The following is a 26,674-nucleotide window of genomic DNA, read 5'->3' on the forward strand; positions in this document are numbered from 1 at the left end:
GTTTCAAAAGAAATAGGTTACTTTCATCGTTAGTTGACTAGTTAATTTTCAGGAATAGGGACGTCTGTATATAGATATGGATTCTTTTTAGTGGGTGTTCCAGTTTGCGAAAAGATCTTTCGCAATTTTCCACTAAATGTAAACATTATTGAAATGATTGGAAATTAATTATTTTTAAAAAAGCTTTAGGATTTATTTTTAAATGTTTTTAGTTGTGCATCCGCTAGAGTGCATCGTCTCGACTTAGTTGTGCGTCCACCTCATTCATGCATACATGCAAGACAATATCGACAATGTGTAAGATTTCCTTGCAGTATTAGTTACATAAATAATACATGCATATAATTGTTACTATCTTTTAATTGACTATAGCGCCATCTATTTAGTCTTTAAATCGATTAGTAAATGAGGCTTATCAAAAAAGATGATAGATTCTTCCGCTGTTGACCCAGACTTTAGAGTTTAAATTTAATTTTATATGTTCATAGCTTTATAATTTTTGATGCCATTCATGTTAAATATCTTATTAGTTTTAATCGATGCTATGAGGATTTGAAGTAAGTGAAATTACCAAAAAAATAAAGTAACAACCCTTCACAGAGGTGGATTATATTCCATGTGATATAACTATATCAGATTTCAAGAAAACACACACTAAACGAACTAAACAACGGCCCGAGCTGCATGAGGCTGACTGAGTTTGTTAGAGTTTTTTTCTGACTTCTCCGATTGTGACGTCATATCTCATTACGAGTAGCGAACTACTTGGTTACTTGTCTTTATCAATCCAATCGAAACCTTCAGACTATTCAGACTATAGTCAACAAACTGCCTTAAATATTAAAAGTTAAATGTTTAAGTTTACTCACTTACATATAGATTTATTCATAATAACCGGGCAGGTCTGTATCACATATTCTAACATTGTTTGTTGTTGTTTCTTCAATAGGCGTTTGATAGATTGCTCCATATGTACATTGCATGCCCATGGAACCTATTTTGTGTTATTTCATGTGGACTTCCAGTGCTTCTTAACAATCGATGCCCTTATTATCTTTACCATGCATTATTTATAATGACTGGCGATATATTGTATTGTGTTAACCAATCCTATTATATACAACATATAAGCAATATGATGTTGAAGATAGCATATCATAAAGCATGCCAATGGTTGAAATATACCCCCCCCCCCCACTTCCCTCTTTTAACCTCTCCCCTGTCCCCCAAACAAGCCGATAATATTTGACAGGTGCTCGGAACGGGACAGAATTATTTGTTAAGGACCTTTATCACTTTTCTGACCCAATGTTTTGCAATGCTGCAGCATGTAGCTTTCCTGTACCCGACAGTAACAGTTTTATTAGACAGTTCTATTTCTCACCTAAGATTGTGTTGTTGTTGTTGAGGTATTTGTCTCTCTTTTCAGCCAACACTCATAGCATATACAGTAACTACACTGTTCATGTTCAACAACCGTGCATCAGTAACTACTGCGCTGTGCTCGTAACACGGCAACATGTATTAGAGGTGACACAGTAAATACTGAAAGTTTTTTCTTACCGCAATTTAAAAGTTTAAAATTAATTTAATTTAAAAAAAAATTTAAATTTAAAAAATTTAAAAAATTTAGTTTAAAAAAAAAAAATTAATTACTGCAAATTTTCACCTGTCGGACTCGTAGTTCAATGTGTAACAGCTTTACAGTAATTACTTTGCCAACAGTAACACATGTAACCGTGTTGCGAACACAGCGCAGTAGTTACTGATGCACTGTTGTGGAACATTAACAGTATAGTTACTGTACAGTACTAGCTATGAGTATCGGGTGCTCTTTCCGTCTGTATGGATTTCATTCCGTTTGCTTTGGAGCCAATCGACAAAGTCCGGTGCATGTGGGGTCCTCCCTCGGTTGGTGTTTGGCGATCTCAGTGGCGCTGAATGCAAAGAGTTTCCATGCACAAGTTTGAGCGTTCTCTCGAATTTTCTCTTTATGATATACATTCCAACCTTCGTCAAGAAGATCTTTCGTAGATCGAAGAAGGAGTAGAACCCTTTTAAATTTATGAGTGTCTTTTGAGTTGCGATAGAGGAACTCCCTCATGTCAGTGTGCTAATATTCCATCCGTTGACGATAACAGAGCAAGAGAGGCAAGTAATTGACGCATTGGTATTTCGGAGTAAAACGAATTTGTTCCATGTCTGAAGACAAGATGATGAAAATAAAACTTCATGTAAGTAAGAAAAACGCAAAAAAATAATCCAAGATTTTGGAGAGGATTGAAACTAATTACAATCGAATGTGAGATAAAACAATACTGCAGAGCTGCAAGATTTCTTTCTATTAGTTTTTAGTTGGACTTTATCAAGTCTGAGGGAATTAGGTTAGTCTCTGCTTTGTTGTTACTGTTTGAATACTTGCTAACCGCACTATATATGATAGTTTGATAAGAATACTTGCTCACCTGACTATATATTATCATTTGATAAGAATACTTTAATTTGATAAGAATTCTTGCTTACCGGACTATATTATCATTTGATAAGAATACTTTAATTTGATAGAATTCTTGCTTACCGGACTATATTATCATTTGATAAGAATACTTTAATTTGATAATAATTCTTGCTTACCGGACTATATTATCATTTGATAAGAATACTTTAATTTGATAGAATTCTTGCCCACCGCACTATATTATAATTTTCTCATTTTGCACCTACACCTACTTCTACACCTACTTACTAGCGTTCTTCTCTGTTAGTAAAATAATTAATGCATCGCCTTGTTATATATTGAAATGAATTAAGTATATACAAGTACCTTTTACATAATGAAAAAATCTAAAATTCGCTGAAAGCTTTAAACGATCTTTGATAACGATAGTAATACCATTGGTTATTGATGTTTAATGATATTAATCAGTATTCACAATGAAATAAAAGTCATCTATTTACCTTGCATAGTTTGTACTGAACTAAAACTACTGATTTGAAAGTGGAAGTGATAAAACCTCTTTCTGGGTCACTTAACTTTGCTATAATACTAATAATAAAAATCACGCAGGCAGTTACTATAATCATTTTTTTCTCTCGAGGAGATGGTAATTTTGAACACAGGCCTCTTCAATAAAGTACACTTAACATTTGAACAGTGTCAACTATTTGTAATGTCTCGGATACAGTTGGTCTGTATCAAATCTTATTGCAGGATTGGAATACGTAACTAACTTCATCAGGATCTTGAGAGCGATTTTTTTTTGATGATGGCAGACTTTAATTATATACTTGCAACTTACACAGGTAATGCTATCATAAAAGTCGTGTTTTCCTTTTTTGAAGGTATTTATCACTGTTTCGTTTTATTCGTATAACCGTTTTATTAATATATTCTCAAGCTTCATCAGTCCAAAGCAGTTAGACGAGCTATCACCTGCAGGCTGCAGTGATGTATACTAACTTCTCTGTGAGAATGCAGCATTTGAAATGCTCAGTGTGGTTACTTTTAATTTGGAAGAGTGAAATTTATTGTCAAATTTCTCTCTAAAAACTAGTAAATTTTTGGCTCTACAAGAGCTGAGTTTTCTAGTATCAATCTGAGAAGAACAAAATCCCTCCGTGGCCGACAGCTATTGGAATAGGTGCATTTATACTTGAAATGGGGGACAGTGATTGGAATAGGTGCATTTATACTTGAAATGGGGGACAGTGATTGGAATAGGTGCATTTATACTTGAAGTGGGGGGACAGTGATTGGAATAGGTGCATTTATACTTGAAATGGGGGACAGTGATTGGAATAGGTGCATTTATACTTGAAATGGGGGACAGTGATTGGAATAGGTACATGTATACTTGACGTGGGGACAGTGATTGGAATAGGTGCAAGTATACTTGAAATGGGGACAGTGATTGGAATAGGTGCATTTATACTTGAAGTGGGGGGACAGTGATTGGAATAGGTGCATTTATACTTGAAATGGGGGACAGTGATTGGAATAGGTGCATTTATACTTGAAATGGGGGACAGTGATTGGAATAGGTGCATTTATACTTGAAATGGGGGACAGTGATTGAAATAGGTGCATTTATACTTGAAATGGGGGACAGTGATTGGAATAGGTACATGTATACTTGACGTGGGGACAGTGATTGGAATAGGTGCAAGTATACTTGAAATGGGGACAGTGATTGGAATAGGTGCAAGTATACTTGAAATGGGGGACAGTGATTGGAATAGGTGCATTTATACTTGAAATGGGGACAGTGATTGGAATAGGTGCAAGTATACTTGAAATGGGGATAGTGATTGGAATAGGTGCAAGTATACTTGAAATGGGGGACAGTGATTGGAATAGGTGCATTTATACTTGAAATGGGGGACAGTGATTGGAATAGGTGCATTTATACTTGACGTGGGGGACAGTGATTGGAATAGGTACATGTATACTTGACGTGGGGGACAGCTATTGGAATAGGTGCATTTATACTTGAAATGGGGGACAGTGATTGGAATAGGTGCATTTATACTTGAAATGGGGGACAGCTATTGGAATAGGTGCATTTATACTTGAAATGGGGGACAGCTATTGGAATAGGTGCATTTATACTTGAAATGGGGGACAGCTATTGGAATAGGTGCATTTATACTTGAAATGGGGGACAGCTATTGGAATAGGTGCATTTATACTTGAAATGGGGGACAGCTATTGGAATAGGTGCATTTATACTTGAAATGGGGGACAGCTATTGGAATAGGTGCATTTATACTTGAAATGGGGGACAGCTATTGGAATAGGTGCATTTATACTTGAAATGGGGGACAGCTATTGGAATAGGTGCATTTATACTTGAAATGGGGGACAGTGATTGGAATAGGTGCATTTATACTTGAAATGGGGGACAGTGATTGGAATAGGTACATGTATACTTGACGTGGGGGACAGTGATTGGAATAGGTGCATTTATACTTGAAATGGGGGACAGTGATTGGAATAGGTGCATTTATACTTGAAATGGGGGACAGCTATTGGAATAGGTGCATTTATACTTGAAATGGGGGACAGCTATTGGAATAGGTGCATTTATACTTGAAATGGGGGACAGCTATTGGAATAGGTGCATTTATACTTGAAATGGGGGACAGCTATTGGAATAGGTGCATTTATACTTGAAATGGGGGACAGCTATTGGAATAGGTGCATTTATACTTGAAATGGGGGACAGCTATTGGAATAGGTGCATTTATACTTGAAATGGGGGACAGCTATTGGAATAGGTGCATTTATACTTGAAATGGGGGACAGCTATTGGAATAGGTGCATTTATACTTGAAATGGGGGACAGTGATTGGAATAGGTGCATTTATACTTGAAATGGGGGACAGTGATTGGAATAGGTACATGTATACTTGACGTGGGGGTCAGTAATTGGAATAGGTGCATTTATACTTGAAATGGGGGACAGTGATTGGAATAGGTGCATTTATACTTGAAATGGGGGACAGTGATTGGAATAGGTGCATTTATACTTAAAATGGGGGACAGTGATTGGAATAGGTGCATTTATACTTGAAATGGGGGGACAGTGATTGGAATAGGTGCATTTATACTTGAATTGGGGGACAGCGATTGGAATAGGTTCATGTATACTTGAAGTGTGGGACAGTGATTGGAATAGGTACATGTATACTTGAAGTGTGGGACAGCGATTGGAATAGGTGCATTTATACTTGAATTGGGGGACAGTGATTGGAATAGGTACATGTATACTTGAAGTGTGGGACAGCGATTGGAATAGGTGCATTTATACTTGAATTGGGGGACAGTGATTGGAATAGATGCATGCATACTTGAAATGGGGGACAGCAATTGGAATAGGTGCATGCATACTTGATGTGGGGACATTGATTGGAATAGGTGCATGCATACTTGAAATGGGGGACAGCAATTGGAATAGGTGCATGCATACTTGATGTGGGGACATTGATTGGAATAGGTGCATGTATATACTTAAAGTGGGGGACAGTGATTCGAATAGGTGCATGTATACTTGAAGTGGGGGACAGTGATTGGAATAGGTGCATGCATACTTGAAATGGGGGACAGCAATTGGAATAGGTGCATGCATACTTGATGTGGGGACATTGATTGGAATAGGTGCATGTATATACTTAAAGTGGGGGACAGTGATTCGAATAGGTGCATGTATACTTGAAGTGGGGGACAGTGATTGGAATAGGTGCATGTATACTTGAAGTGGGGGACAGTGATTGGAATAGGTGCATGTATGTATTCTTGAAGTGGGGCTTTATGGGGAGTTTACGTCGATAAAGCTACCTTATTGCACTAATGGCTTGGTATACAAGAGTAATTATGAAGTTATTTACATATGTACTTATAACTCCGTACATTTGCAACGTGCCTAGCTGTAGGCATACATGCTGAATATTCCACGATGAACAACATATTATAAGTGAAGAACAATGTGCATTTTTTGGGCTTTGTTATTGTTTTCAACAGCGTTCATTAGTTTGATGCCAGTGGTCGAAGGAGTTCAAATCCGTCCCACGAACTTAACTGTAATGCTCGGTGGATCTGTGTGTTTAGTGTGCCCAGTGCCCTCACAGAGAACTGGACTATTATGGATATTGTCGCCAGATACAACACTATACCGAGATAACACTAACGTGGGAGGACACAAAATGAAATCAGAATTAAATAATAAATCATGTCATGTAAGTAATTATTCTATCCAAATTAAGAACATTACCAGATCCAGAGGAGATGGCGAATATCAGTGTAAGGAACATAGGATGGTCGTGGCTACATTTCGGGTTACCATTAACTACGGTAAGGATTGGTTCTTACTATTTATTTAATTAAAAACTATTAATATAACAAATCCTGTTTTCATAATGCTAGCATAGGCTAAATAAAGCAAGTTGTTATGATACCCCGGATTCAGGATGTTGAAAACAAAGCATATTATTTCGGTCTCATATAATGTAGTACTTCTCAAATTTCCAATCAATGCTATAAGCTGTGTGACATAGCTAATGATTTCATCATGGCTTGCATTTTGTCGATATGAAAATCAGTTTTTTTTTTCTAAGTTGAAATATAGATTAGTTATAAGTAAATGTCTAAACACGTACATCGCATGATGATAAATAAAAATAAAAACCATATATTAAAGTGCTGTTATCATAAAATAAAACATGCTCAAGAGCACTGTACAAAAGAACCGATACCTGGAATATAAAATTACCAAAAAGTAATAACAACAGCAATAAAAGTAAAAATGATATAAGACAGGGTTATAAAGCACAATAAAGAACATAAAAATAAAAATATACATAAAAATGGGCACAGTAATGTGAATAAAACAACGAATAAGATTAATGCCTATACTCAAGCCTAAAAAGATAAGTGTTCAAATGCTTCTTAAAAGTGTCAATAGATGTGATATTTCCCAAGTGATGAGGAAGAGAATTCCAGAGTTTAGGACCTGCTGCACTGAACGAACAATATCCATATGTGACTTTGTTAGTACGAGGAATGACTAGAGAAAGATGACTTTGGGACCATAATGCCCTAGCTGGAGTGTAGCGTGATCCCCTTCCAACCACCCTCCCCGCCGTTACCCCCCCCCCTAACCTCCCCCAAACTCTCTCGTTATCTCTCTATCTACACGGCTCCCTCAGCTTCTTGAAGAACACGCTGCCATCAACGTTAAGAATTATTAGTGTTCAAAACTCATTATTGGTGTCTTTTGTATACTCACAATAAACATCACAGCATTATACATGGCACAGAATGGCATCTGCAGTCTGCAGGGTTGTTGGTTCGAGGGTGTGGGGTCCTACATTTATTCAGTTAGTATATCAATTTAGTAGTTAAATTTGCTGTTGAGTTCTGTGAAGAATATATCTTATCCAAACACTGGGCGATTTCTTACTTATATTTACACTTTTGCACAACACGGTAATTGAAGGACTGTAGATAATAGTTTGCTGAAATATCGTCACAAAACTGAACCGTTTTTAAACTTCATGTTTCTTAATGTACCTAACAATGTTCAGGGTCTATTCATGTTTCGTAGACTACTTTACAATGTTCAGGGTCTATTCATGTTTCTTAATGTACCTTCCAATGTTCATGGTCTATTTATGTTTCTTAATGTACCTAACACTGTTCAGGGTCTATTCATGTTTCGTAGAGTACCTTACAATGTTCAGGGTCTATTCATGTTTCTTAATGTACCTTCCAATGTTCATGGTCTATTTATGTTTCTTAATGTACCTTAAAATGTTCATGGTATATTCATGTTTCAATGTACCATTCAATGTACAGGGTCTATTCATGTTTTTTCAAGGTACCTTACAATGTTCATGGTATGTTCATGTTTCTTAATGTACCTTACAATGTTCAGGGTCTGTTCATGATTCTTAATGTACCTTCCAATATTCAGGGTATATTCCTGTGTCTAGAGTACCTAACACTGTTCAGGGTTTGGTCATGTTTCTTAATGTACCTTACAATGTTCAGGGTCTATTCATGTTTCTTAGAGTTCCTTTCACTGTTCATGGTCGATCCATGTTTCTTATAGTACCTTACACTGTTCATGGTCTATTCATGTTTCTTATAGTACCTTACACTGTTCAGGGTCTAGACCACCTTACAATGTTCATGGTCTATGATTTTCTTTTATTTTACAGACTCATCATTGGAGATTGTCTGGCAAGGCAATGTTCTAACGGAACATTTACTTCGGCGTAGTGGAGAGTTAGAATGTCGCGGGTATGGTCTTATTTCACCGGTGACACTCAGATGGCTTGTAGATGGCAACGAAATTAAGTCAAAGGTGTTTAACGAATCACGTGGTACAGCAGTCAATGTGACGATACGTCTTTACGTAGCAAATCTCAAAGTTTTAAACAAGAACATCACTTGTATTGGATCCGGCCACATGCAAGCAGACTTGATCAATACGCTCCCGATAATCGATCAACGATTGGAATCAACGACAACAAATTCCACACAAAGTAAGCCACTTACAAAAATTTCATTCTAGCCTACCTCCATGTGTGGGGGTCTACCACTGATAAAGTTTGGTCCATACGAGTAGCTCTAAACTCAAGATTGTGCTAATAAATTAGAATGAACTCCAAAAGTCCCCGACAGATTTAGGGAGAGACCTGAATCTGTATGTGGCCGGAAGGGGGAGGGGGGTGGGCAGGTGTGAATGTCAGAATGTAAGATTTTATATTAAATGGGGAGTTGCCCTTGGGGTTATTGTCGCCGTCTCCTATGTAGAAGGTTGGGGTCCTCTCTCGGAAAAGAATTAAATTTTAGACGTCAAATGGTGCAATCTGGTGCATATTAAGACCATATAATTTAGGTTATTAAGTGTAGTTCTAACCGGGATAGGTTGAGTCTGTAGAAGTAGCCCTAAACGCAAGGTTTTGCTAAATAGTACTTAGTGTGAAGTTGTTAAAAAAAGGAGGGAGAGGGTACACCCGTAGTAGTAGTCCTATTCTTCCCGACTGCAGAACCATTTCACTCTAACTGACAATCGGAAGCGGGGCCATTGTCACATCCCCACACACTCCCACATCCCTTTTCGCATGCCACTGAAAACAAATAATATATTTCTTAGCTTATTATTAATATTATTAGCCATTAATAATCTAATATTGATCACTTTCGATATTCAGCTGGTGATAACCGATCGGAATTGCGAAATATATTGAGAGATTTACTACTACTCTGTGCAGCCTTTGCAATGTTCGTGTTCTCCTTCAGTATCTTCACTTTAATACGTTCCCATAGTAGAAGACACACTGAGAGATATGAAAGTTACTTTAGTATATTGAGAGGGCGAATGGGAACATTGGAGCCATCGAGTACAATAACAAGGGGACCGTCGATAACGGGACCATCGAGTACAATACCAAGGGGACCATCGACTACAATAACAAGGGGGCCATCGAGTACAATAACAAGTGGACCACCGAGAACAGGACCACCAAGTACAATAACAAGGGGACCATCGAGTACAATAACAAGGGGACCATCGAGAACGGGACCAACGAGTACGATAACAAGGGGACCACCGAGTACGATAACAAGGGCACCATCTAGTACAATAACAAGGGGACCATCTAGTACAATAACAAGTGGACCATCGATAATGGGAACAATGGAACCATTCAGAACAGGAACAAGACCAGTGTTGAATGGAACAACGATGGAATTACGTCATTACTCGCCGCCTCGTCCCTTGCCGATACCCCCACGTGTGGAAGAAAGACTAGGAAGTGAGGGAGATTACGTAATCATGAAAAGAGTTGTCAATATCGAGCAGCAGAAGGATTAATCTAGGGTGGTCTTCTTGGGTACTGATCTAGTGCTCCAGATTGAATCACACAAAAACAGGTTCATGGACATAACAAGTGAACTTAAAAGCATCGAAAACTCGCACCAAACAGCGTGCGGCCATCTAGAAAAGTTAGCTTTCTGTTGCTTACAAGTGACGTTTTGTTCGTGTCGCTACAAAAATGCAGACAGTAATGAAACGTGGTACCTTGTTATCTTTAGCTGGACCTGAGATGTCCATCGCTGTATCGTTTATACACTATGCTGTGGGTATTGGCCGCAGCTGTATGTAGGCTACTGACTGTACACTAGTGTCTAATTACCGACGGTAGCCAGCTGTGTGTGTATTTTCTGGGATCGATGGTGGTGTCTTACACTTCTGTTACACCTCATTCGAAACTAGGTCAGATTACCGGCATTATTTTCATTTCATTAACATAAAGTCTGTTCAAAGCATCTCTTTCGAGATCCGGCTTTAGATGATTTTCGAGTTGGTTAGCATCATGTTTGATATCAAGAGTAAGGCAACATTGCCAAAATATGTCACCAAAATAGAACTCATATTGTTCGATACAGATGGCATCTGTTTATCGTGGAATTACGACCTTCCTAACCGGCTTAGAACCGCTGGATATACAATCAGCGTCCATAGCCTTGTTGGTTTGGGTGTCTGCATATAAAGCTGGAGGACCGCGTTCGAGACCCGGTGGAGCCATGAAGTTTTTTCATTGATTTGGATTTTCCAACTCACAACAATTTCATTTTTTCTTTAAAAAATGGCGGTTATGAGAGTGCGAGGTAAGGGGATTATAATTAGAATTGTGATATGTGAGAAGAAAGAAAGGAGGTAATTAAAAATATTTTAGTGTATTTTTTCTGTCTTACATGTATGTCTGTGCACGGGAGGGTGGGGAGGGGAGGGGAGGGCGAAAATATCTGCAAGTGCTGCAGCTTACTTACATCATGCTTTTCCTTTCAAGTTCTACCCTACCCCGCTACCATGGACCTCATTAGAACTGTACGCGATACATTACGAAGAAATTGAAGAGTACTCCATGTCGTTTGGACTTCTATGATTGTGCTTGAAAATTCCTACGAGAATAAGAAATATGCTTTCTTAAGATGTCGCAGCATTGCAGGCACCGCAGCCGAGTCTATAGGCCCTATATGTTATATCCTAATATTCAATAAACCCCCAAAACAGGTGTCCATTTGTTAACTGGAATACATTTGACAGTATCTAGGTTTACATAATCTATCCCTTGCCACTTATTAGATTGAAATCGTACATCTAACATTACTCCCTTACCACAGATGCATGAAAATGATGTCGTATTTCTAGCCTCAATCCCAATTACCACTGCTTGAATTTTGTACAGCTCTGTAATCATTGCTCTATTACCATCGATTATGAGCTCGATTTACGATTTCATTCTGCTCAGTGAAAGGACAAATTGAGTAATAGATAAGAGGTTATGATGTCAACTTTAATTGGATGATCTAGGGATAGATTATGTAAACCCATTGTCAACTTAATTTTTCCAGTTAACAAATGGACACCTGGTTTGGGGGTTTATTGAATATTAGGATAAGCTATAACATATAGAAAAAGCCAAGGTATTCCAAAGAATTTCCGATTCTGATTGCGTACTATGTTTTCCAACGTGAATTGTGCCTGAAACTTTCTACGGAGGAAAATGTCTAAGATATCAGCAACACCCCGGCCACCTACTTTCCTTCCCATACCACAAACCCGACCTCTTTTATAATTTGGATCCCACTATAGGTGAATCACAAAAATTCAGTTTTCTTGGACGTGTGGTACACCAGGGAGTTGTTCCGTTCCATAACAACTCCATGGGTACCGTACACTGTTCGTGTGCGATCCGATGGCGCTGTATAATAACACATAACTACACACAAGCCTAACGTTAGGCAATGTTATGTTGTTATGAGGAACCATTTGTCAACCTCAGAATTCCAGAACGATAAACTTTCTTCATTATTTCTCCATGACGATGACAGTAGAGCACAATGCCTTTCCTCAAGGTGCTGTTAAGGTGGGTCAAATTTTTTGAATGGTTTGAAACCCGTTCATTACAAATTTTGCTTAATTTTCTTCAGAAAATATTAGATGCTCGGGTTTTACTTTAGACTAGTTATCTACTTGACTGTAATGCTGTATGTACGTTTCGGTACTGTATGTCAAAGCTAGCCTAAGTTTAGTGACTTCTGTCTTACTTTGGCTGAGGATTCTTAGAACGCAACATGAAGTAATGAATATTTGAACATGTATCTCAGCACAAAATAACATTTAATTGCACAAAAGTTATCAGCGATTTTAAATCGTATAGTTTAGGTAGCCCCATTGTTCACACTTATGATCATAACCAACCGAACCAAAACAATAACAGCTACTGTATATCAAAGGCCCAGTTCCACGAAACAATATTTCATGTGCGCGTAAGAAAGTGTAAACATAGCCTGGAGTCCTGGACCTACGGTGTATCATGGTGGGTCCAATTATGACTTACTTAAAAACTTTAAAGTGGGAAATTTTTTATAATGGTGAATAAAGTTTTTTTCATTTTTCATTGTTTTCACCACTTGCTCAACATAAGTTTACAATTTCAAGGCAATTTCCATAGCATCTTTGCAAATGATAGCACTGTATCAATACTGTAACTGAGTAGTATTGCACAGTCTACTTTGATTGCAACTGGAGTTCTCTTGATACACAAATGAAATAAAATACTGTACTAATACAGTCCAATTAAGTAAAGATCTAGGCTAGCCTAGAAAGATTAATTTACATTGGACATAAATACTTTGCCGTTTGAGCTGATTCTGTCACATATCAGGTTCTTTTATTTGGGTACAGTATTAAACAACAAATAGACGAAACTAATGCAGTAGACTTTATTTCTTAAATCAGATGTACAATAACTAGGATTTGCCAAGTGTGCAATAATAGAACAAATAATCATAGAATGCCAATTGTGCCATATTTATCAACTCGCCACTAATAAATCAAAAGTAGTTTCTTTTACTAAAATCATAATTAAACATATAAATGTTGATCAACTTTACTCATAACTATAGTTACTTTCTTTTGGTATTGGGGGGGGGGGAGGGGGGAGGAAGGCGATGAAGATCCTATGCACCCCCATGTAATAATTATTAATAACGTGACTTTAATGGTTATGGAAATTTCTTTGTGACTTTTGTACAAGTTTGTAAGAATTCTAACTCACACATAAATAATACATACATGTATACTGATCATGATGTAGAATCTGTATACAAAAGGAAAATAGCTTCTTTGGTTTAATTCTATTAGACCTTCTGATTCTCTTGGATATATTGCCCTGTTCAAATCTCTTTTGTGTTTTTTATTGGTGTTGAGGCAGATTTTATATGATTTTATACAGTAGGGGTAAATATTTACCATTCGTGATGACAACTTTGTACTTCATTCTCCTCCTAGCTACTGTACGAATGATTTTTTCAACATGTCTTCTCTACATGTGGGAATTTACTTATATATATACTTAATGGACCCTATCTGCCTACAATTATTCCTGGCAACCATTTTGTTTGTTTGCATGTATTGCCTAAGTATATACCAGTATTAATATTATTTTATTATTTAGGTTTGCAGTCTTGTTCAAGGCCAAGGCTCTTTCACACGACTTTACAACTTAACCCTGGTCATTGGTAACTTGTCACACCTACACACCAAAGTATGCACAATTCAATCAATCTCTCCTGGGGCACCACAGTGCACCACAACCACATGTCCTGGGGGGACTTCCTATAGGGTGCAGCCACAAACCGGCGCACGCAACTACTGTATATTTACAAGTTACCTCGCAAGTTCCCATGAACATTTTAGGATTTTGGCCTGTCACTGAGTGTGTGGCATGTCTTGTTTAAATACTTTTGTCTGTGCTATTCCCCATGATGTTTCACACCTACATCTTGCAGTGGAACTTAATCAGTTGTAAGACCTACTGTACAGTAATGTTACAGTCTTTGAAGGTGGTGTGAGTGTTTAACTGTCAGAATTAATATGTTGTTGAGCAGTATATTATGAAGGTGGCCTCAATTGGTTGGAAGACCTACTGTACAGTAATGTTACAGTATGTGAAGGTGGTCTGAATGTTTAAATGTCAGAATTAATATGTTGGTGACCAGAAAAACTTATAATATGAATCTCCTTAATTGGTTGTAAGACCTACAGTATTCTTGAGCGATTGTCAAGGATGTCAATTTTTCACGCAACTTTTTTCGAACTCACTTGATTGAGGGGCCCCGCTCCATTGCCGGGCCCAGGGCCCGGTGATCTCTTAAGACGGCCCTGGGCTTAGGAGTCATTCATTGATGTTGAGTTTACCGACTCTTTTCTGCCTCACAGTTTATTCTAACCCATAGAAGCTCTGCTATATAAAACGGCTGAGAATACCCTACGTTTACAGATTATACGAGATTGTACGTCTTTACGCGCGTATAATCCCTATTCAGGTGCACTGAAGCGAAGCCCTAAGCCGCGTAGACACGGCGTAGACACCGCGTAGACACCGCGTAGAAAGTCGCGTACAGAAACGTATAACAAAGTATAAACTCGTATAATCGCGTAGATAAACGTAGAGTATACGTCTACGCGGAGTTATACGTGAGCGGTACTGTACAGTAATGTCACAGTCTTTGAATGTTGTCTGAGTGTGTTATACTGTCAGAACTAATATTTTTGGTGACCAACTGGTATAATAAAGGTGGCCTAAATATGTTGTAAGACCTCTAGTAATGTTACAGTCTTTGAATATTGTCTGAGTGTGTAAATGTCAGAATTCATATGTTGGTGACTAGTATATGAAGGTTTCCTCAATTGGTTGTAAGAGTACTGTTACAGAGATTGAAGGTGGTCTGAGTTTAAATGTGAGACCTACCGTAACACTGGTTGATTATATGCAGACTTCATGAAAAATGAATTTGGTCAGATGAATTTTATGTATTGCAAGACAGATCTGTACATACTGTAGACCAAATTTAGCTACTGTAGGAAGGCTCAAGTTGACCAAAACAAGTGAAGACGTACAGTACCTGAGTACCAGTGAGAAATTCATCCACATTTATGAGTTATGTAGGATGGGTTCATGCATGTAACTTTCCTAGGTCAGTGCCGTGTTCATTGGTTTGATGGGAACAGTACTATGTGTGACTAAGACGGCATAATCTGTGGGCCAGTATTACTGTACAATGTACAGTCTGCTCCATTTGCCAGTACTCTGTGCAGTGTTCACTTAGTTTCTGTAATATGTGTGCCAGTATTACTGTACAGTATAGTCTGCTCCACTTGTCAGTACTCTGTGCAGTGTTCACTTAGTGTCTGTAATCTGTGGGCCAGTAGTTTAATCTGTATTTGTCAGAACTGTGTAGTAAAGACACGTGTAAATAAATAATACAGGTAGGTGAAACATGTGACATTTACCAATCAGTGATGTCGGCAACATGAATGGTGATTCTCTCCTGTCTAACATTTTTCTAATATATTGCAGTATGTACATTCCTGCACTGTTTGAACATAACTAGTATCATATACACAGTACTGTACATCTATAGTATGTAGTACTTAATCATGTGCTATGTTTACAACTCTCCATGCTTAACTTAATGTAAGAAGTTGCGGGAAAGGATGTATTGTTCATCAAATCATTCAAATTCTGATAGTAATTTGGTGAAATATAATGGTTGGTACTTTGGTTTCATCATTAGAAGAGACGGGAAAATATAGTAAGATGATATGAAGGCTAGGATAAGGGGCAATTGAGGGGGGAGGGGCACGGCAATGTTGATAGGGACTAGATTAGTTACAGTTGAGATAATGAAGAATGGGATCATAGACTCAAACAAGCATGCACATTACAAGCAATATAAAGTCTACAGTACGGAATCATGCACATTACAGTAAGTACTTGTAACTACTGTATAAAGTGTATAGCACAGTATGGAATCAGGGACAATATAAACTAACAATGTAGAAAGGAAACCCTGTGCATTTAGTATGTTCACTAAATGAGAGACTGATTGTGTTTGGGGGGGGGGTTATTGTGTTTGAGGGGGGTGAGTGTATTTGGGGGGGTTGTGTTTGGGGGGACAAAATGTTTTGTATTCATCGCATCATAGTGAAATGGATAACTCCTTTGCCAGTTAGTGAATAATTTATTTACAAATATTCACTTTATCTTTGTCACATTTATGACAAATATTTGGCTGATTCAGTCACAAACTTGACAGTTTAACAAAAATTCATGTTTATCTCTGCCTATACTTAGTTAAAATGACAGAGGACAAAATTACTGTCTTTGAAAGGTTTTTGTGGCTCCAGGTTAGTTTCATGACTAAAGGCCCGGTCACACTATACCGATTTTTTATCGGAATACTATCCGATTTTCCCGGAGGAATCGAAACAGCCAGTTTTTCGTTCGGGTCTTTTAACCACAGTGATAAAGGACCTGCTTTGCTACATGTATCTGTTGAACCATTCCGATGTGGAATAGCCCTCTCCTAACTTTTGATATTGACTCCGTTCCTTTTATCGGATAGCTATCCGATTTCTCTTCCGATTTTTATCGTTTTTTGATGTGACGTCACTTCGGAATGTAGTCCGTTCCAGAACCCCTCAGATTTGGAGTAGGTATTCGAATATTCCACTGCATTCATTACATTCACTACCACAAACCTCACTCTTCGGCCTAAAATCGGAAAAATCGGACCGTATTCCGATAAAATATCGCTGTAGTGTGACCGGGCCTTTAAGGTGCCTAGCACACTAGCATGTAATAGAAAACACAACCCCCATCACAACTCCCAACCCTCCAATGCGAGGTAGAGCTATATTTGGATCATTACTTAATCAGCCATGTTTCTTGTTTTCTTGTAATGAGTTGGGCAAGGTCACACATGTACCATATGAGAGTCAGTCAGTAAATTTACCAGCTCTAGCAGCTCAGTCAGTAACACACATACCACCATACCATGCTGACAGTGCACATTCCACGCATGCTTTACCACTGGGTCATTGTAACCATGGTCCTGCATGGCTGGCTCTGGTTAAGTACTCTTGTAGCTGCCTCAGTTGAAACAGCACTGTTGTGGTATGTGTTGATCTATAAAACAGAAATTAAGTGTGTGACTTGTAATAAACACAAATCAAGGAATGTGGGCTAGTTGTAGCACTGGGGGCACATGAAGAAATACAAAAATTGGGTTCTGAAGTTTGTAATAGGGTGTATGTATAGATATACATGTGCAATCTTTGCATACTAAGCAGTGATATCGCACAGTAAGTTTTGTTAAAGTTAAGTGATAATACACAGTGTGTATACATATAGGCAGCTCTTGGTTTTAAATCCCATGGCATGCTGTATATGTTGTGTTGGTAGCAGAGAGGCAGTGTAGTGCTCATCTTCTGTAGTAGTGAACCTTAGAACAGAGTTGTTGTTAGAGCAAAGACCAGCTCACATGATCAGACTGTGCATCTTATTTTAAAACTAGCCTCTTGTTTGTAACATTGATCGTACTGTGTACACTCCTAAATTAACAGCAAATTACTTTGTAATACAATACATGGTTAAACATACAGTAGCTGCATTAATTACCTAATTAGTGCAATGTGTTGGATGATGGAATTTGTAGCTGTTTGAACAGTTTTGCTTTTTATTCCAGCCTGTTTCACGGATGAAGTATTCCTATGAGGAGGACATTCAATATTTGATGAAGACATTGTACGGAATACTGAAAGTAGTTTGCAATGTTCCATGAAAAGGACTTGAACCTCATTAAACCTTGGCTTTGAAAACTGTTCATACAGTATTGCTTCATTAAAGTTTCATTGTTTTTACTCATTTTCTTGGAGAGCATTTTTTCGTATTGCTGGATCGTTTGATTAATCACCAGGAACTTAACAAATTACATTTTTCATTTTTTCATTCATATTTCTGGAAGCCTTTATATATACAGGAAATTGTAAATTAATTTTGATGTGGATAGTTAACCTATAGGTAATTAGTTTAATTGTAAGGAGAAAGAATGAAACCTATGACGTCTCTTTTAGTGGACGAAGGAAAGGGACAGAATTATCAAGCTTTCACTGTTCGAAGGGTGTATAGAGTTGCAAGGGTAGGTGCCAATAGTGGTACAGTGCAGAACAGTACACTACAGTACAGAACTTCATTCTAGGAATGGTGTGATGCTTGAAATAATACTATACCGTACTTCATTGTTGGAATGGTGTGATGCTTGAAATTCTATAATAAAGTACTTCATTGTTGGAGTGGTGTGATGGAAGGGGATGGATGGAATATAGGAAGTCATTGTTGGAACATTGGTGTGATGCTTGAAATTCTATCTAGTACAGTACTCCATGGCTAGAATGGTGTGATGCTTGAAATGCTACTATACAGAACTTCATTCTAGGAATGGTGTGATATATACTTGAAATACTTTCATACAGAACTTCATTCTAGGAATGGTGTGATGCTTGTAATACTTCTACAGTATACAGTACTTCATTGTTGGAATGGTGTGATGCTTGAAATACTCGTTGTTGGAATGATGTGATGCTTGAGTTTCTATAGTATATATATAGGACATCATTGTTGGAACATTGGTGTGATGCTTGAAATGCTACAGTGCAGTACTTGGAAAGGTGTGATGCTTGAAATGCTATCTAGTACAGTACTTCATTGATAGAATGGTGTGATGCTTGAAATGCTATCTAGTACAGTACTCCATTGTTAGAATGGTGTGATGCTTGAAATGCTATCTAGTACGGTACTTCATTGATAGAATGGTGTGATGCTTGAAATGCTATCTAGTACGGTACTCCATTGATAGAATGGTGTGATGCTTGAAATGCTATCTAGCACAGTACTTTATTGATAGAATGGTGTGATGCTTGAATTGCTAACTAGTACAATACCCATTGATATAATGGTGTGATGCTTGAATTGCTAACTAGTACAGTACTTCATTGATACTGTACTTGGTGTGATGCTTGAAATGCTTACTAGTACAGTACCCCATTGATAGAATGGTGTAATGCTTGAAATGCTATCTAGTACAGTACTCCATTGATAGAATGGTGTGATGCTTGAATTACAGTGTGTAGTGGATACTTCTGGTGTTAACCTTACCTCACAATCAACGTAAATAATGTGTAGGGGATACAGTAATGCATGCAATCAGTGTTTACTTAACTTGCATAAAATACACTCGTTTATTGGACAGTGTTAACTTTAGTTCCATAATAAACATACAGTAATAAACATACTGTACACTAGTACAACATATGTCTGCACAGTACATTGTTTGTAATCAGCATACTGTACACTAGTACAACATCTGTCTGTACAGTACATTGTTTGTGATTAGCATACTGTACACTAGTACAACATCTGTCTGCATAGTACATTGTTTGTGATAGGCATACTGTACACTAGTACAACATCTGTCTGCACAGTGCATTGTTTGTGATTAGCATACTGTACACTAGTACAACATCTGTCTGCACAGTATACATTGTTTGTGATTAGCATACTGTACACTAGTACTATGTTTTCTATGTGATAACATAGTGCAACATCTGTCTGCACAGTACATTCTTTGTGATAACATACTGTATTGCAACATCTCCCTGCAGAGTAGATTGTTTATGATCAGCATTTGAAACTTAATCCTTTTAATCCTTTTAAAATATTGTTTTTCTTCACCTTGTAGAATCAGGAAACTATTATCAACCAGCTAAAAGAAATAACCGGTATTCACGACCCGCAGGCCCTCCAGCATGCGTATGAGGCCAGCAACGGTGACATCTCACAAGCAGTTGTATTTTTAACAGATGGAGTTGTAGACAGAGGAAAAATGAGACCAGCCCATCCAACACAGACTACAGCTGCAACTAATGCTGAAAACACTGACAAAAATAGCCAAACCAAAGCTCAGGGTAAATATGGCTTTCTGTTTAGAGATTCACTTGGTATGAATATTATAGAAATAGGTCTGCCTTTTTCAGATACAGTTGACTATCTGAAACAAATTTTTATACCCCGGGTAAATTTTTAGTGGTCCCTTGATATTCCGATCATCAGGTCCTCTAAGACCAACCAAATTTTGTACGGACAAGCCAATCAGCTTTGGAGGACTACAGCACAGAAGTTACATCAAATTCAGGTTATATTGTAGCTAGTACCCATAAATAAGTAAACTGATCAACTTTTATCACACTTACAGTACTCACTTATTTGCCAGTTATATGTTAATTTCCATTGGTATTTCAAAATTGATAGTCCCAAAACCTTCTTCTGTTAGCATTTAGGCATGTACAGTACAGTACACAAAGTATACTTATGATTTAAAAAACTTTAAATAGGCAAGCTTGGGAATATCATGGTATGATTTTTCCAAATAACTTGCAAAACTTGCTCAAAATCAATGAGAGCTTTACAGTAAATAGAAACTCGATACAGCTGATGTTGGTACCATCCACTGCCCCAGCAATACCAACGAACGAAATGGTGTAGCACTTGGCATGTTGCCTTTGATATACCATTCAAATGGTGTAGCACTTGGCATGTTGCCTTTGATATACCATTCAAATGGTGTAGCACTTGGCATGTTGCCTTTGATATACCATTCAAATGGTGTAGCACTTGGCATGTTGCCTTTGATATCCATTCAAATGGTGTAGCACTTGGCATGTTGCCTTTGATATCCATTCAAATGGTGTAGCACTTGGCATGTTGCCTTTGATATACCATTCAAATGGTGTAGCACTTGGCATGTTGCCTTTGATATACCATTCAAATGGTGTAGCACTTGGCATGTTGCCTTTGATATACCATTCAAATAGTGTAGCACTTGGCATGCTGCCTTTGATATACTGTACCATTCAAATGGTGTAGCACTTGGCATGTTGCCTTTGATATACCATTCAAATGGTGTAGCACTTGGCATGTTGCCATTGTTATACCAACCAAATGGTGTAGCACTTGGCATGTTGCCATTGTTATACCAACCAAATGGTGACGCACTTGATATGCTGCCATTGTTATACCAACCAAATGGTGACGCACTTGATATGCTGCCATTGTTATACCAACCAAATGGTGTAGCACTTGATATTTTCCCTTTGTTATACACCAACCAAATGGTGTAGTACTTGGCATGTTGCCATTGTTATACCAACCAAATGGTGTAGCACTTGACATGTTGCCTTTGTTATACCAACCAAATGGTGTAGCACTTGACATGTTGCCTTTGTTATACCAACCAAATGGTGTAGCACTTGACATGTTGCCTTTGTTATACCAACCAAATGGTGTACAGTAGCACTTGGCATGTTGCCATTGTTATACCAACCAAATGGTGTAGCACTTGGCATGTTGCCATTGTTATACCAACCAAATGGTGTAGCACTTGGCATGTTGCCATTGGTATACCAACCAAATGGTGTAGCACGTGACATGTTGCCTTTGTTATACCAACCAAATGGTATAGCACTTGACATGTTGCCTTTGTTATACTGTACCAACCAAATGGTGTAGCACTTGGCATGTTGCCATTGTTATACCAACCAAATGGTGTAGCACTTGGCATGTTGCCATTGTTATACCAACCAAATGGTGACGCACTTGGCATGTTGCCATTGTTATACCAACCAAATGGTGTAGCACTTGGCATGTTGCCTTAGATATACCATTCAAATGGTGTAGCACTTGGCACTTTGCACTAACTTGTGAGTCAGTGCTTGATTAATCTTGTATTTAAACTTGTTTTTAAGAATCAGGAGGAAATGAAGCCAAACTGGGAGAGAAAAGAAGTTGATTATGACTGTACAGTACTTAATAATAATAAATAAGTTCTTAATATAGCGCCAAATACCAAAAGGCCTCTTGGCGCTTTACAAAATCTAAAAAAAAATAAAAAAATAAAAAGACAGAGAAATCAAAGGAATAAATAGTCCAGAAAACACAAAAACGAAAATTAAACAGTACAGTATCTAGAATACGAACACAGAAATCTAAAAACACGAGAAGACTATAAACACGAGACGACTATAAACACGAAGAGGCTATAAACATGAGAAGACAATACAACCAATAACAATCAAAACAAAGGATAAGCACATAAAATAGAGTTGTACAAAAGTAAAAGTCTAGATAAAAACATGAGTACTTGACCAAAGTCAACTCAACTCAGCTGAAAACCAAAAGAGAAAACTGTAAAAAAAACAACTCTCATATCATTTGTTACAACCATGTGATTACAGTGTTTTCATTAAAAATTAAATACAATACAAGCTATTCAGTTGATAGTTTTTACAACCTGAGTAATATTTGGCTAATATTAATTAGAATCTTTCTGTGTCATTGACCGGCACTTTTGTTAAAGTGCCAAGTTGGGGGTCAATAAAATACTCCACTATATTTCTTTTGTGTAATATAGACGAGTAAAAAGAAACTTATATACTGTAGATATATTCTAGACAGTGTACAGCACAGGTAGGTGTACAAATCTAATCCTGGCAATTAAACTCTCTCCAAATCACTTTCTTCCATATTCGTTGATCCAGGTACCAATGTTAAACATTTTAAAAGAATACTGTAGTCCAGGTCAAAATTTCTTTTTTGATATATATGTTAAAGAGGAAAATAATCTAAGCATTGTAGTGAAATTTGCATTCAATTCCTATGCACCGTTTTTGAGGTATTTACAACTTTGAAGTTGCCACCTTTTGTACCAAAAGTGAACTTGGAGCAACAGGTGTGACGTCATTAGTCACTCATTGTTGCACAATGATAAATAATGTTTTGCTTTCCTTAAAAATTTACGCCTAATTTTATACTCCACAATTGGATGCATCCATAATATGAATGAACCATAGGAATTGGTATTTCATAACTTCACATCCCCCCTTTAGACAACTGAACTGAAAACCCTATCTAATCTAATGTCAAAATCAATAGACTGAAAAATAAAGAAAAAACAAAATATTATTTGTCAGTGTGCAACTAGATGACATCACACCTGTTTGCTTCAAGTTCACTTTCGGTAGAATATCAGATAACTTCAACTGTCAATATCTCACAAACGGTACATACAGTAGGAATTGAATGCAAATTTCACTAGATTGCTTAGGTTATGTTCCTCTTGTAATTGTATATCAAAAAGAAATTTTTACCTGGACTATTCTTTTAAGGGTCTACTGTGTTAAACTCTATCAATGCAACTCATCATATAAATGCAAGAAGGTATCAAGATAAAATTAACAATTGATATATAAATTAGTGTATATTTATTTACAAATACATCATTTAAGTTGTTTCAATATTTGTGATGAATTTTCAGGTGATGTTATTGACTTAACACATGACAGAGATGAAGATATCCAGAGAGCTATAGCAATGAGTCTTCAGGAAACGCAGTCCCACGGTGGTGGTATTCATGCTGGGGTGACTGCTGAGGAACAAGATATCAGCAGGTAATGGATTGAGAATATCATAGGGATATGGGGGTAGATAGGGGTGGGGGGAGGAGATATGCATGCTGGGGTGACCACCGAGGAACAAGATATCAGCAGGTAATGGATTGAGAATATCATAGGGAATGGGGACAGATAGGGGATGGGGGGGGGGAGAAGATATGCATGCTGGGGTGACTGCTGAGGAACAAGATATCAGGTAATGGATTGAGAATATCATAGGGAATGGGGATAGATAGGGGGGGGGGGAGAGGAGAAGATATGCATGCTGGGGTGACCACTGAGAAACAAGATATCAGCAGGTAATGGATTTAGAATATCATAGGGAATGGGGGTAGATAGGGGTGGGGCAGGAGATATATGCATGCTGGGGTGACTGCTGAGGAACAAGATATCAGCAGGTAATGGATTGAGAATATCATAGGGAATGGGGATAGATAGGGGGGGAATATATGCATATTGGGGTGACTGCTGAGGAACAAGATATCAGGTAATGGATTGAGAATATCATAGGGAATGGGGATAGATAGGGGGGGGGGGGGAGAGGAGAAGATATGCATGCTGGGGTGACCACTGAGGAACAAGATATCAGGTAATGGATTGAGAATATCATAGGGAATGGGGATAGATAGGGGGGGGGGGAGAGGAGAAGATATGCATGCTCGGGTGATTGCTGAGGAACAAGATATCAGGTAATGGATTGTCAGAAGTGAGTGCAAAGTAGAGTGTCTTATTGCACAACCAAAAGCTGTAAGTTTGTCTATTTACAGGCAATGCCATGGGCCTTATTACTCTGTTTTTACTGTCAGACATATTAAATAAGGTGAATTTGGAAAATTAATGTTGCAATGGAACACATAGTGTAAAAACTTTTGATACAGGGCACTGGAGCAGAGTATAAAAGACCCATCGACAGGTTTGCGGTCCGGTGGCTGGTTTGTGGACCCAATTAACCCTTATGAACGCCAGAGGGAGAATAGTTGGCCCGTAGGACTCAAGAATGTTGGCAATACTTGCTGGTTCAGTGCTGTAATTCAGGTAAGATAAATGGACAGAATTTTCAGCTTCAGTTATCGATTTGGTGTTTGCTTTGTTCAATTTGATATACCAATTAAAGAAAAAAAAAGAAATTTCAGTTTGAAGCAAAGTGAAGAAGAAAATTAGAGTAGAATGGAATAACTTTATAATTGCTCTATTGAATCTAGACTTAATAATTGCTGCATTGAATCTAGACTTAATAGGTGCTCTATTGAATCTAGACTCTCAATTGAATCTAGACTTAATATGGTCTTTATTGAATCTAGACTTAATAGGTGCTCCATTGAATCTAGACTTAATAATTGCTGCATTGAATCTAGACTTAATAGGTGCTCTATTGAATCTAGACTTAATAAGTGCTCTATTGAATCTAGACTTAATATGGTCTTTATTGAATCTAGACTTAATAGGTGCTCCTTTGAAACTAGACTTAATAATTGCTCTATTGAATCTAGACTTAATAGGTGCTCTATTGAATCTAGACTTCAAAGGTGCTACATTGAATCCAAACTTAATAAGTGCTCCATTGAATCTAGACTAAATAATTACTCTATTGAATCTAGACTTAATAAGTGCTGTATTGAATCTAGACGTAATAAGTGCTCCATTGAATCTAGACTGAATAAGTGCTCCATTGAATCTAGACTAGATAGGTGCTCTATTGAATCTAGACTTAATAATTGCTGCATTGAATCTAGACTTAATAGGTGCTCTATTGCATCTAGACTTAATAGGTGCTCCATTGAAACTAGACTTAATAATTGCTCTATTGAATCTAGACTTAATAGGTGCTCTATTGAATCTAGACTAGATAGGTGCTCTACTGAATCTAGACTAGATAGATGCTCTATTGAATCTAGACTTAATAAGTGCTCCATTGAGTCTAGACTAGATAGGTGCTCTATTGAAGCTAGACTAGATAGGTGCTCTTTTGTTTTTTGTGGAGATCAGAAGTGGATTTAATTTGTATATGAAACATGGAAGAAAATACTAAGCCTGCTACTTGCAGGCTAGACTGTTGACCTTGAGTTTGCTAGAAGAAACCAAAAGTCTATTTCAGTCTGGGGGGGCTTCCTTCCCTCTTGGAAATTTTCTTCCAATTGTGAGAAGACTTTAATAACGGCCCAGTAATGTTTCTAAGCTGGGAGCCCTATAATATCAGGGATTGAATGTTTGTGATTTAATGTTTCAAAATATTAAACAGATCGACAATATTCATTCAGAATTAATATTTGATTTCAGTCTAATGTTTCTGGCTTTGCTGTCATTCCAAAGTGTGACAGGCCAGCCAGATAGTTGGACACAAAATTCACTGTTGCTTATTACAGGATCAATTTCATACCATGCTCAGATCTGCAGTGAGCTTTATATTAAGTGACTTCTAAGAATATTGTTTTATGATGGAAACGAACATTGTAGTTGTAGCAGCATGACTTCCAGGGCTTAAACAGATTATACTGCTGTTAGATAATGTTAAAGCCTTTTTTTTTTTAGATTACTTTCATAATTCTAATTTGGTCATATATTATAAGAGGTGACATATTCTGCCTGTTCTCTTTGTTACTTCAGCCTTAATAATATGCATTCTTATTTCTGATTTACTTTTTACAGTCCTTGTACCATCTGCCTACATTTCGTCATATGGTGCTAAGCTTTATACCTCCTTGTTACCTTAAGAATGCTGGTGAGGAGACAGAAAACAGTAAGGTATGGCA

The 26,674-nt window shown here is 37.5% G+C and overlaps 2 protein-coding genes across 11 annotated transcripts in view; both read left to right on the forward strand.

Annotated features, from left to right (window-relative positions):
- Positions 1-1,771: 1,771 nt before the first annotated feature.
- On the forward strand, positions 1,772-11,219 carry LOC139977235 (uncharacterized). Of its 6 annotated transcripts, none has more exons than XM_071986477.1 (5): positions 1,772-2,234; positions 3,212-3,342; positions 6,521-6,850; positions 8,719-9,045; positions 9,718-11,219. In XM_071986477.1, exons 2-5 carry the CDS (start codon positions 3,264-3,266, stop codon positions 10,377-10,379), a joined length of 1,398 nt encoding a protein of 465 aa, XP_071842578.1. In that variant the 5' UTR covers positions 1,772-2,234; positions 3,212-3,263; the 3' UTR covers positions 10,380-11,219. The 6 variants fall into 6 exon arrangements, with proteins under 6 accessions (XP_071842578.1, XP_071842580.1, XP_071842579.1 ...); XM_071986479.1 differs by having other exon boundaries at positions 1,773-2,238; positions 3,212-3,303; XM_071986478.1 differs by having other exon boundaries at positions 1,773-2,234; positions 3,212-3,303.
- Positions 11,220-12,234: 1,015 nt separating this feature from the next.
- LOC139977078 (ubiquitin carboxyl-terminal hydrolase 25-like) overlaps positions 12,235-26,674 on the forward strand; it is a 35,770-nt gene continuing 21,330 nt past the window's right edge. Inside the window, exons 1-5 of one of the 5 annotated variants that reach the window (XM_071986101.1) lie at positions 12,235-12,438; positions 20,159-20,384; positions 23,789-23,921; positions 24,803-24,959; positions 26,571-26,666. In XM_071986101.1, coding sequence (XP_071842202.1) covers positions 12,391-12,438; positions 20,159-20,384; positions 23,789-23,921; positions 24,803-24,959; positions 26,571-26,666 — 660 coding nt within the window. In that variant the 5' untranslated portion in view covers positions 12,235-12,390. Of the gene's footprint in view, positions 12,439-17,848; positions 18,560-20,158; positions 20,385-23,788; positions 23,922-24,286; positions 24,323-24,594; positions 24,614-24,799; positions 24,960-26,570; positions 26,667-26,674 lie in introns of those variants that run through there. The other 4 variants (XM_071986100.1, XM_071986099.1, XM_071986102.1 and 1 more) reach the window with 4 other exon arrangements.

This window comes from Apostichopus japonicus, chromosome 12 (assembly GCF_037975245.1).
Source record: "Apostichopus japonicus isolate 1M-3 chromosome 12, ASM3797524v1, whole genome shotgun sequence".
Taxonomy (NCBI): domain Eukaryota; kingdom Metazoa; phylum Echinodermata; class Holothuroidea; order Aspidochirotida; family Stichopodidae; genus Apostichopus; species Apostichopus japonicus.